Below are 13719 nucleotides of genomic sequence, written 5' to 3' on the forward strand. Positions count from 1 at the left end.
ACATCAATTTGACACATGCCACCTTACATAAACATTGTTGCAGACCATGTACACCACTTCAGGACAATGGTGTTCCCTGGTGGAAGTGGTTCTTTCAGCAGGATAAAGCACCTGCCACACTGCACACATTGTTCAGGAATGGTTTGAGGAACCAGGTGTTGCCCCTCTCCAAATTCCCCAGATCTCAATTCAATTGAGCTGATGATCTGAATGTGCTGGACAAACAAGTTTGAACCTTGGTGGCTCCACCTCGAAACCTACAGGACTTGAAGGCCAGATACCACAGGACACCTTCAGGGCTCTTGCAGAGTCGGTGCCTCGAGTGTGTTCAGCGCTGTTTTATCAGCACGCGGAGGACCAACACAATATTAGGCAGGTGGTCATAGTGTTTTGGCTCATTTTATATCATTAGAGCTGTCGAATAGATTAACCGCATCTAACATAAACGTTTTTGTTTACATAATATATGTGTGTATATATATTTTTATATTTATATATATTATATATAATCTGTAAGAAGCATACCAGAACCTTGATATGCTTCTTACAGAGCCACTCCTTGGTTATCCTGGCTGTGTGCTTCGGGTCATTGTCATGTTGGAAGACCCAGCCTCGACCCATCTTCAATGCTATAACTGAGGGAAGGAGGTTGTTCCCCAAAATCTCGCAATACATGGCCCCGGTCATCCTCTCCTTAATACAGTGCAGTCGCCCTGTCCCATGTGCAGAAAAACACCCCCAAAGCATGATGCTACCACCCCCATGCTTCACAGTAGGGATGGTGTTCTTGGGATGGTACTCATCATTCTTCTTCCTCCAAACACGTTTAGTGGAATTATGACCAAAAAGTTCTATTTTGGTCTCATCTGACCACATGACTTTCTCCCATGACTCCTCTGGATCATCCAAATGGTCATTGGCAAACTTAAGACGGGCCTTGACATGTGCTGGTTTAAGCACCTGCCGTGCCATGCATGATTTCAAACCATGACGTCTTAGTGTATTACCAACAGTAACCTTGGAAACGGTGGTCCCAGCTCTTTTCAGGTCATTGACCAGCTCCTCCCGTGTAGTTCTGGGCTGATTTCTCACCTTTCTTAGGATCATTGAGACCCCACGAGGTGAGATCTTGCATGGAGCCCCAGTCCGAGGGAGATTGACAGTCATGTTTAGCTTCTTCCATTTTCTAATGATTGCTCCAACAGTGGACCTTTTTTCACCAAGCTGCTTGGCAATTTCCCCGTAGCCCTTTCCAGCCTTGTGGAGGTGTACAATTTTGTCTCTAGTGTCTTTGGACAGCTCTTTGGTCTTGGCCATGTTAGTAGTTGGATTCTTACTGATTGTATGGGGTGGACAGGTGTCTTTATGCAGCTAACGACCTCAAACAGGTGCATCTAATTTAGGATAATACCGTATTTTTCGGACTATAAGTCGCTCCGGAGTATAAGTCGCATCAGTCAAAAAATGCGTCATGAAGAGGAAAAAAACATATATAAGTCGCACTGGACTATAAGTCGCATTTATTTAGAATTTTTTTTTCACAAAATCCAAGACCAAGAACAGACATTTAATCTGGAAAGGCAAGTTATTCAACTACACAGTAGCACACAGAACAACAGGCTGAGTAGGTGTCCGGTATGTTAACGCAACACATTAACAGTAATTCAGCTACACAATAGCATAAAAAACATATACCTGGGAGGCTGAATAGGCTAAATTAACATAAGTCAGCGAGTCCAACAAGCAAGTTACCAGTAAACAAGTTCACTAAGCCCCCGCAATCTCATTCCACATCACTGAATCCATTGAATTTTCTTCATCCGTGTCGCTTCTGAACAACTCCGCCAACTAGAGCGCCCTCTCACGGCTGTAGACGGTAATATTTTCTCTTGGTTCATCTCAGTCTAAATTAATTTTGATATATAAGTCGCACCTGATTATAAGTCGCAGGACCAGCCAAACTATGAAAAAAAGTGCGACTTATAGTCCGGAAAATACGGTAAATGGAGTGGAGGTGGACATTTTAAAGGCAGACTAACAGGTCTTTGAGGGTCAGAATTCTAGCTGATAGACAGGTGTTCAAATACTTATTTGCAGCTGTATCATACAAATAAATAGTTAAAAAATCATACATTGTGATTTCTGGATTTTTTTTTTATGTCTCTCACAGTGGACATGCACCTACGATGACAATTTCAGACCCCTCCATGATTTCTAAGTGGGAGTACTTGCAAAATAGCAGGGTGTTCAAATACTTATTTTCCTCACTGTATATATATATATATATATATATATATATATATATATATTATATATATATATATATTATATATATATATTCGTATATATACACAGTCACACACACACATATATACACATACACACATACTGTATATTATGTAAACAAAAACTTTTATGCTAGATGCAATTAATCACGATTAATCAAAATATATAGAATGTATATAATATAATAGATCTATTTATTTTTTAGGGCTGGAAATTTTTTTTTTTTTTTTTTTGATTCCCTGATATTTCCAGGTTTTCCATAAGTTTGGGACCCCTGCAGCATGTCATGTAATTCATTTGATAAAAAAGATTTTATGGCACAAAAACAATATTATACAAAGTACTCCCTCTTGTGACAAACATAAGTACTACAGTTCAGAATGTGATTCATGTGGCATTCCTTTTCTTCGAGAAATTTGTTTTACCATTGTCAAACTAATTACCGTAACACAAACAGCTGAATTTGCTGAGCAATCACAAAGAAAACATCAGTCGCCAACTTACCGTGATCGTCCAATAGTATATTTTCTGGCTTCAAATCCCTGATAGAAGATGAACAAAGAAAGCAAGTCAATCAAAATACAGATTATTTGCAAACAGTCCCTTGTAATCCAAAATTCAGCCTGAATCTTGTCACCTGTACACTATCCTCTCCCGATGGAGGTCCTCTAACCCGCAGCAGATCTCAGCAGCATAAAACACGGCTCTCTTCTCATCAAAACCCGCGTCTCCCATGTGGTAGATGTGAAACTTCAGGTCCCCTCCATTCATCAGCGTGAGCACCAAACACAGGGCGTCTTTCGTCTCGTACGCGTACGCCAGACTCACCTCCACGGGAAAACAGAAAGGTACATCGTTTCATTTACAAAACACAATTCCCATGTTTGATGCAGCCTGCGTGGGAAAGTATCTAAAAACATAGGAAGAAATTATGAGAAAATCCTGAGAATAATAGCCAAACAAAACAGCTCAAAATAGCGTGCTCGAGGTCAGGCCTTTGGATACACAAACACCAAACACAGTTATCATTTCATTAAACTAGGGGCCGCTGAGAATCAGCATCAAAACAATTATTTTTCCAGTTTCTGTTGTTTAATAAAATGTAGGATTCTGAATGTAAACATTAAATAGAGAAAATAGTGCAACTACAATTTTTTGACAACAGATCTCAAGATTCAGAATGATAACTCAGACGTGATCTTGCATGAAAGCAGGACATCTGTGAGCTTATCAGCCCAAAAACAGAAATTAGAAAACTACAGCGACTTTTTTTTGTGTGTGGAAAACATGTTTAACAGAGGAGGTGGAAGAATGTGACACATTTAAAGGAGAACTCCGGTCAATTTTAACATTGAGCTCATTTTTTTGTAAATTTGGAGTGCTGTCAGTACAGAGAACAACGACAAAAATCGGTGTTGCCTACACCGTGTTATCCTCTTTTTAAAATTTGCACCCTGTTGACTTAAATGGGGCAAGTTTTAAACCTGCTTTTAGCCTCTTAACATCCTTGATGTGTCATTACAAGTGCACAGCCATTGTGAGTGATTCCTTCAGAGTGAACACGGTGAATCTGACTGCAGTAGATGTGAAAGATATGAATAAAAATGATGTTAATTCAGCCAGCGCACATACCTGTATTTACATCCTGTTTTCGGTCGAAGTCCACAGTAGTCGATTGTCGAGTTCACGCGCGTGATCATAGGTAACTTAACTAACTGCGTGAACTCGACAATCGACTACTGTGGACTTCGACCGAAAACAGGATGTAAATACAGGTATGTGCGCTGGCTGAATTAACATCATTTTTATTCATATCTTTCACATCTACTGCAGTCAGATTCACCGTGTTCACTCTGAAGGAATCACTCACAATGGCTGGGCACTTGTAATGACACATCAAGGATGTTAAGAGGCTAAAAGCAGGTTTAAAACTTGCCCCACTGAAGTCAACAGGGTGCAAATTTTAAAAAGAGGATAACACGGTGTAGGCAACACCGATTTTTGTCGTTGTTCTCTGTACTGACAGCACTCCAAATTTACAAAAAAAAATTAAAATTAAAATTGGCAAAACAAGCACTACAGATGCTTACAACAAACCGACTGTTGACTTTCTCCAGAATCTGCTTCTCGTTCAGGGCCATGGACTCTCCTTTCCTCTTTTTAATGCGTTTCTTCTCCAGCTTTTTGCAGGCGTACATCTTCCCTGTGGCCCGCACCTGGCACGCACAGACCTTGGGGGTAAAAAAAAAAAAAAAAAACACAGTGGGAGAAGTTAGAGGCCCATTTATTAGTAACTCTCTTTTATGCGCATTACGTTAATGATGAGGTTTAAAAGCAACACAATAAGCCAGTTTGTTCTAACCAGTATACAGAGAGATACGTCATGCTATTTTGGGGGATAGAGGGGTAGATGTTACATTAAAGTGATCATTGATCAGTTTGGTAATTGATTTTGGTTTGCATTAAGAGGGTGAATCTCAAATGAATGTACTGTATTCTGTTTGATATGCAAATTTATGAGGCCTCTAAATGATCAACATGATCAAAACTTTGCTGAAAAAACTGTTTTTAGCAAGGTTTTAGTATAATTCTAAAAACACCCCCTTCAGGTCGTGGTACACGTGTCTTTTTGCTGAGAAATTTTAATGGATTTTTGCAAAGTAAACAGAAGAACAACTTTTCCATCGTTAGTAATATTTCAAGATTAACACTTATTAGACTGAAGCAACTTCGGTTTACCTGATGATTATACATCATTTTTAGAAGAATCATGTTAAAATATGATACATCAGGCTTCTGAGGAACAATTAAAACTACAGAGCTTTGATCATGAAAATAAGCATTTAAATATCATCTTTAAAAAAAAAAGATATAGAGTGACAACTGATATTTATATGCATTTTAAGTAGTCTGCTATATTGTTATAAAGACCAACTTTTTACCCATATAAATAGCAGCAATTGCTCCAAATTGCATATTTTTGCTCAGTTTGGGCCTCTGAATAAAATTGAGGTGTTTTTTTTTTCCCCACTTGAGTATGAGCTCCAAATTATCCTATATCATACTATATGAGCCATAAAAGCCTAAGGTATCAAATATGATACTCAACAAAAATTACATATTTAAAGCTACACTGTGTAGGATTTTCTCCCATCTAGCGGTGAAATTGTTTATGACTACCAACTGAATATTACTTTCTAGCCCCTCCCATTCCGAGGGCTTTTTAACTCCTACGGTGGCCGTATTATTTCAAATCTGCCGGCAGTCGTGAGTAATCTCCCCCTCGCATTCGTCACGGTGCCACTGAGTGTAAAAACGCGAAAGGCGAAGCTTGAATTTCCAGGTATGTCCCTCTTTGGTTAATGTATTTTCAAGATGGAGGCGCAACATGGCTTCCGCCATTCGAGCGACTCGCTCGTATGTATTCTAAATGGCAGATTCTACGCTTACGAGAATACTTGATTAGTTAGTAGAAGTAATTATACATTAATGAGCACATATCATTTTGAAAGAACAAAGTGTTTTTTGCTAAGAATCAACTTACAAAAATTACACAGTGTAGCTTTAAACTTTTTTTACATTTTTTTTTTTTCATATTTTGTCTAAAGGTTCAATAAACATTTTTCTGCTATTATTTCATATGTAAGGCTTTTACAGGGTATTTAAGCAAATTTTTCCCTTAAAATGTTAACTTTCTTAAAGTTTTTGTAGCAATTCTCAATATTTTCAATGATAATTCTTTCCAATACTATAATAAGTATAAAAAAGTACCATATTTAAAAAAAATAATTAAGTCAATACAACATTTACTACCATGATGAAAAATATTTCAATAAATAAAACTAATGTCACAATGCAAAAAATAGTTATTTTTTCATTCCGTCAAATATGACTGACGTTCCAAAAGAAGCTTCCACAGGGCAGCGGAGGGCAATAAAAAGACTCAATTTGATTACATATCTGGTAGGGAAATCAGAATTGGAGACTTGCTTTCTCTATATCTGCCAACATTGACTGGCAGAATGTCTGATAGTGTTACAAAAATAGGATATTAGCCTTATGAACCTTGGAATGGACAGATAGCATTTGATTTAGTGGCATTCCAGATAATAATTAATAACACCCTGATACGTTTCTGCAATAAACAGAGTAAAATTTCAGACTCACCTCACCAAAGCCTCCCTTTCCCAAAACCCTATACTGACGGAATGTGTTTTTTGTGACTGGCTGTCTGTCAAGGAAAGGAAGAGAATAATAAACAAAAGTTACATTTCAGAAGAATGAACATGACCCAGTCTTATTTAATTATAACATACTTTTACAGTCCTGTTGCCTTTACAAGAAGCTTATATCTCAAGAGACAATGTTAAAACGCATGGCTTTAATCTAATTAAGTTTTTTTTTGGTATTCAATAGCTGGCTAGTGTACCAGGCCTCTTAAAGTGTACATGACAGTGAAAGTATTTGTTCTGGCATATCATATTCTTCTCTGTAAAATGTCTTGATGGGAACTGTCCAGGCCTGGCTTAGACTTTCAGTCAGAGGACATTTTTATGACTAAAAGTAAATAAATAGCAAGTTCAGAGTTCACATCTGGTTTGTATAAGCTTAGCTTCATAAATAAATCATGGCACCCAATGGAATAATTAGACTCTACTTGGCGGTGAAGAAAAACGTCTTATATTGCTATATATAATTTCTCACATTTAACATCAGAACTACAGAAAATTACTGAGCTCACACATTATAAACAAAACCGAAAAGTTCAAAACGTGCGGAGGTGCTGTTTATACCTCTCAAGCCATTTCCACTGTAAGAAGCGACTGTAGTACATACTATCGAGGTAGTCTGCGAAGGGGGCCACGCTCAGGTAGTCATGGATCAGTCTACAAGAGAACATTGGGAGAAAGAGTTACTAGACTGCACAGTGAAAAAACACGCTCTCACTCACGCATCCTGATTTCATTAAAGGGGCACTTTACCGCTGGCAAAATGGACTTTCAATAAAACTTTGCTGCCTATGCAGCAGAAAGGTGTTTTTCTTTTTTAAATCAGTGCTATCTGACTAGAGAACACAGAGAAAAAAGGCTTGTCTTCACTTTTACCAAATAGGTAGGAAAACTTCAACACCCATAATGCACTGGGCGTGCTATGAATACGCTTACCAGAGTCAAATACTCCCTTGCTTTAGTAGGAAATACTTCTTAAGCAATATAATGCTGTCAACTTGTATTGTTCCAGCGTGCAAGAATTCAAAGAGTAAACATTTAGCAGGAGAGGGTTATTTTAGGTTTCCAGTGAAGGATCCAGCGAGTTGTCGGAAGTGGACGAAGGCTGCAAAGAATCGTAAATACAGAGAGAAGGCCGTGGTGGAAAATCGGAAAAACCAATGTTTAGACTAAAACTAATGTTGTAGTCAACATTTCAAACTGGATGACCATGGACACGGTGGGGAAAAACTAAAAGAAACAGCTGATCTGTCAGTTCCAGTTCAGCCAAAACCCTGAAGCAAAACGTTGTTGCGTACAGGTAAGAAAGATGTTGCCACTTTTTACTAGCCTGGAAATCCAGACCTAAATCTAAAAGATTAATGGTCTGGCATCGACTAATGAAAATCGGCCAGCTCGAGGGGCGGCACCAAGCATGCATTTGAAAATCTCACTGCACGCAATTGGATAACACTACGACCAATCACAACAAGCCCCATATGCTTAGCTACCAGCAGAGCTAACTGGTAGATTAGACTCTTGCCGTATACGGTCGGCAAAACAGCAAAAACGCCCTTCTTGCAAAGGAACGTTTCGAGCGCCGTCTTTTGTTCCTCTTTTAGATAAAAAGCCAAGTTTAACTCGTTCATTGTAGCGGCCAAAGCCGTTTCATACAACTGGTGTTCATCCATAGCCATCTTGCAATGTTTACTAATGACTTCGACGTCACAGCGCTGTCGTCATCTGTTTAGCCCGCCTCTGGCCCGCCTATATCAGATAACCCGATGTGATTGGTGCAGCTCGGATACAAGGGCATATTTAATGAGGATCATTACTCGATGCCAGAGTAAACTCGCTGAGCAAATTCAACTTGTGCTCTCGCGAGAACTCCGGAATTCCAGGGTAATTTTTTACCATAATGCTGTTTAAAGAGTAGACATAGTACACAACAATTTTCTTAAAATAACTGTTCTGTTAATAACCCTCTGTCGATCCAGCTGTCTAAAGTAATCTTTAGTTTTCGTAAAAGCCCTGGAGCTTTCAAAAGTCTGCCGGATAAAGCAAAGCACGTAATCCGGTGGACTTTTGATGACAAATAAACATGAATTTCCAGGTCCAGGTAACAGAGAACGAGTAAACATTGTTCATTTACATATACTTCCGACATTGTAACAATACAAAACAGGTTGAAAATCTGCCAAGATGCACTTTAATTAATTTGCATGAAAATGCGCAGAATTTCATTTCACTCAGAAATGTGTTGCTCAGATGCCTTGTGTTTGTCAGACAGTGTCAGTGTAGTTGCATCTACCAGTGCTATCTAATGGGATAATAAGTGTTTCCTGTCTAAAAGACTCACTTGGTACACTCCATGAAGAGCTCTTTACATGCCTCCTGTTGCAAGCGTTCTGCACACTTAGTCACCATCTCCTCTGTTACCTCAGGGATGTAATCCTCTGACTGCAAATGGAACAATCAGTGTGTGAAACTATCCTTTAGCACTAATAAACGCATGCATGCTCATGAATTATACAATAAACAAAGGGAAAATTCACTGCAAAACTTGTCAATAAAATCAACTGAAAAAAACACACACATTGAAATCATGATAAACGGCATACATTAAATGAATATGAGCACACACTAATATAAGAGACTGATTTAGGTGTTCCCTGTGCTACTCTTCTCGATACCTTTGGGTTGAGGTACGTGTCTAGGAGTTCCTGTCCACATTCCTTCCTCTTCTCATCTGGCGTTACTTCATACTCCACCTGAAATTATGGAGAAACATTAGCATATAACATATAACAAGTAACTAGCATATAACATGTAATATTTTTTGATATCTACATTCTTCATTATTTATACAATTATGATTTTGCATTATCATCACTCAATACAGATTCAATTTCAGTTCCGTTTCACTTTTTAATTTACAGAGGCATGGATTTGAAAACAAAACAAAGCATAAAACAAGACCCAAGACAAAACTAAACAAAAAACAAAACAAAACAAACAAAGCAACAAACTAAATAAAACCCAAACAAAACAAAACCCAAGCTGAAACACAACACAAAACAAAAACCCCAAACAAAACAAAAAAAACAATAAAATCAAAGACAACAACACAAAACAAAAAACCCAGACAAAACAAAAAACACAATAAAACCAGACAAAACAAAAAAACCCAGACAAAACAAAAACACAATAAAACCAGACAAAACACAACACAAAACCCCCAAACAAAAAATAAAACCAAGACAAAATACAACACAAAACAACCCCCCCCCCCAAAAAACAACAACAACAAAAACAAAACAAAACAAACAAAGACAACCCCCAAAAAAAGCAAAAAAAAAAAAAAAGAGCCAATATTGTACATTTTAAATTTGTAAACCTAAGAAAAGCTGTAAAATACAGTTATTTCTGAAGGTTTTATCCAAAATCATCATGACAAATACTATATCACAAAGATTACATTGCAGCGTAATCTTCTGTATATGAGGGGACATTTTACAAAGCTTTACTTTCTGATCTTTAACACTGAAGGCCTTACCACTTTACTAAAATGCATCCCAATCATTTACTTGTCTTGATAATTTCCTACATGCAACTTACTGAGGCCTCAGTCTCGGAGAAACATGCAAATATTGAAGAAGGGGACCATTTTTTGTTTTGGACGAGCAAGCAACCACTGTAGCAACCATACCAATGCGCTGTCAAACACCCACAAACACCCTGGCAGCGAGTTTTGCACGAACATGCAACACTCACATTTGCTTCAGAAAATGTGTACAATCTGGTTTTAGATTCATGTTTATTTACAAAATAACAGTTTCTCTACTGAACATGTAGTATCAAGGTCTTTAAAAGTGGAGCAAACACTAGCAAGTTTTTCATGTGGGCGTGCGTATGTACACGCAAGACCATATGCATGTTCTGATGTTTATGTTGAAGCTTAGTAATAGTCTGCATTCCATATCTGAAACAGCATGTCACAGCAAAATATTTACGAAGCGAAGATCTGCCCTATAACTCAGGATTTTGGAAGGCAGAACTGATCTCAAATCAGTAGTTTTAAATGCTTAGTGGAAGGTCTGGTACTCTCTGTTTCAATGTGATTTTATCTCCAAGCCCAGTGCGTCAAGCTTTATAATAACGGATCTTAAATCTTAAGTCGCAAGTCTGCTTGCTCCTACTATAACATCTAAGTTATGGGCGTGGAAAAGAAATTCAGGCTAAACTTGCTGGTGGGCATTCACTCGGGTTAGAGGCAGTGGTGCAAATGTGACCCCTGCATTCCTGTTCAGGAGAGGGGTGGTGGAAAAGAGGCAGGCGTTGTTTTTATGAACTGTATTAGTAGTTAAATTAATGTACAATCACTTTGATTCAAAAGACATGGGCTCCGTTTCAAAATTCTGATGTGCTACCATGCTATTTACTGTCTACAGCATGCTAACAGAAAAGGAAGCTCATAACTGATGGAACTGAAAAGCTACACATAAGCAGTAACTCAACAAAGACGATGGTCAGTGTAAGAGTACACTTGAAGGAAATTTTTACTTTCTTTATTGGGCCAGCACTATACGGTACATTTGTTGACTATGTAAATGCTTTTAATGCTATGCAAACTTTAACATTTGGTTTTCTGTGAAATTTGGTTGTAAATTCTTGTCAACTTTTTAAATTTTGACAGCTTGGTAAATTTATTAACTGCCACTGTCTAACATAGTTAGACAAAATTGCAATAATAGTTATTAATAATAAATAATACAATTACAATGTTTTGAAAATCACAATCAGTTTTGCCTCGTATGACATTATTTCTTAAAAGTATTTATGAATTTATTATATTATAATAATAAAAATGTACAGATATTACAAAAACATTTCTTGTTATAGAAAACTAAATATTTGGTGAAAAAGGTGTGAAAAATGTATAATAAATTATATTTAAATTACATTTATTTTAAATTTATTTAAAAGGTATTTTTAATCATAAATATATAGATATACAATTGTAATATAAAAAATTGTAGAGGTTATAATTTGTTTGTGTTTTGGCCAGTTGAAAATGTTGGCAGGACAAGTAGACTACTGTCCAGACAAAGCAAAAGTCTGGTGTTAAACTAACAACTCTAACATCAGCCTCATTCACACCCATAACGAGAACTATAACAATATTATATTAGCGTTCACACCAATGGTCGATAACGTTCTGTTTATTGTATGCACATGCTGTAACTATATTAAAAGTCCGGTAGGGCTGTCAAAATTAACGTTAACGCATGCAATAATTTTTTTCGGTTTAACGCGTTAAAAATATTTAATGAAATTAAAGCAGCAATCCATTTTTTCCCCGTCATCCTTTGGCTAGTGTAACATTATATGACCACGGTCTTATTCATGCAAATGCGTTTACACCATTCAATCACAACGACACACACGACTAGTGCACACAGAAAACCGCTTCAGACAGCACTTGCATGAAAACCCCCCCACAAAATTATACCATAATGCCCATTTTGTTGAGTATCCTCGCAAGCATGGTATTAAACGAGTTAAATGAAGTTTTAAATGAACGTAAAGATTTGTGAGAAAATGGGATCCGCGTCATGTGCGTCAGGTCTTAAAGTGACAGCAGCCTAAAAAAACCTGCTGATGTCTCTCATTAATGTTAATCAAAGAACAAAAGAAAAAGAGAAAAGCACTCAATGTACAGGATTGATATTTATTATAATGGGTTTATGTGAAGACTGATTTAAGTTCACTTAATTTAAAAGTTGTTATATTTAAAGACTAATAAATGTTGAAATTGATAGCGGTCAATTATATTGTAATGTTGAATGACTATAATTAATGGCAAGATACAGGGAAAATACAGCTACAGTTTTTATTTTACTATGCAAAAACAAAACGCTCACAGGGAAAAGCATACACTAACTAAAACTTAATCAGGTATTAATATTTCATTGGTCTCTCATTTTTTAAAGTTCATCATTTCAGTAACACTTTACAATAAAGTCTTGTTTGTTAGCATTAGTTTGTAATATGTATTGAATAATTTTTTTAGGCATATGGCCAATTAGTCTCTTTTGCATTTTGTTGCAATATACTGAACCCAAACCTGGGAAGGGAGTCCAAATATCCCACAACATTACTGTACAAGAAAATTATGTAGTTGTAATTCATGGCCAGAAATTATGCTAATTGTAAACAAGCGTGAACGTGCGCCGAATTCACGAATTATTGGAATTCATTAACATACAAAATTCTAACCATCAAATCTGAAGTTTACAAAGATGTTGTGAATTTTCGGGCAGGTCTATTTTTAGTGCAAATTACTCATGTTTTTATCTTCGATTATCTGGAAAAACATAGATCTGAAAGTGATTCCAATGATATTGTTCCTCTGTGTCGTTATTGTATTGCTGTGGTGTGTAGCTTTTAGCAATGGCAATCACAGCAAGATTTAAAATCCTACAAAGATGTACCTAAACACCACACTGACCTCACAGTATATAATAGTTCAGGGTAAGGGAAGGATAGGGACAAAAGTTATTCCTGTAGTTGCTCCAGAACTGTACATTTCACTGTACGTAAGTCAGTTTAGTTTGCAAATGAAAGGGGAAGAAACGGTTTCGTCTTTGAAGTGAAGAATAATTAGCGGTCTGCTTCTCACCACAGCATCCAAGAATTTGACACAGCGCCTCAACTCCGGCCTGGTATCACAGAACTGACGGAATAGAAAGCAGCCGATTGGTTGCCTCTCACAAAGGCTGTTGTAGTCTTTCTCTGTGAAAAGAGACCAACACGAAACACAGTGACTAAGGGCTTTGAAAAGGTGGGGTTAAGCACAAACACTCACAGAGAGAGAGAGAGAGAGAGAGAGAGAGAGAGAGAGAGAGAGAAAATATGAGTAAATATCATTTGGGACAATCAATGAATACAATAAAAATCAATAGCACTTTCCTCTCTTCTTTTTGCTTTGGAAAGGAAACTGAAGAGACGAAACCATTAGTTGACCACAACAAAACGGATAATAACATCGACAACATCTTCAAAATATCAAAGGCACACCCCAGGATTGGTAAAGCTGTTGCGTTAAAGCCATATTCAGAGAAAATACACAGTACTTGCATCCAGAGTAGTGGTCGACCGGGTTTTGCAATGGCCGATACGGATATCTAGAACAGCATGTTTTGCTTGACACACAGGTTTTACT

At 37.2% G+C, this 13719-nt stretch overlaps 1 protein-coding gene across 1 annotated transcript in view; it reads right to left on the bottom strand.

The window, feature by feature from the left end:
• grk6 (G protein-coupled receptor kinase 6) overlaps positions 1-13719 on the bottom strand; it is a 72732-nt gene that overhangs the window by 12248 nt on the left and 46765 nt on the right. Inside the window, exons 4-11 of the mRNA XM_084136366.1 lie at positions 13177-13289; positions 9188-9265; positions 8854-8954; positions 7080-7172; positions 6454-6517; positions 4377-4517; positions 2924-3114; positions 2791-2828 (exon numbers count right to left, since the gene is read on the bottom strand). Coding sequence (XP_083992492.1) covers positions 2791-2828; positions 2924-3114; positions 4377-4517; positions 6454-6517; positions 7080-7172; positions 8854-8954; positions 9188-9265; positions 13177-13289 — 819 coding nt within the window. The remainder of the gene's footprint in view (positions 1-2790; positions 2829-2923; positions 3115-4376; positions 4518-6453; positions 6518-7079; positions 7173-8853; positions 8955-9187; positions 9266-13176; positions 13290-13719) is intronic.

Source organism: Abramis brama, assembly GCF_963993115.1.
Source record: "Abramis brama genome assembly, chromosome: 15".
Lineage (NCBI taxonomy): Eukaryota > Metazoa > Chordata > Actinopteri > Cypriniformes > Leuciscidae > Abramis > Abramis brama.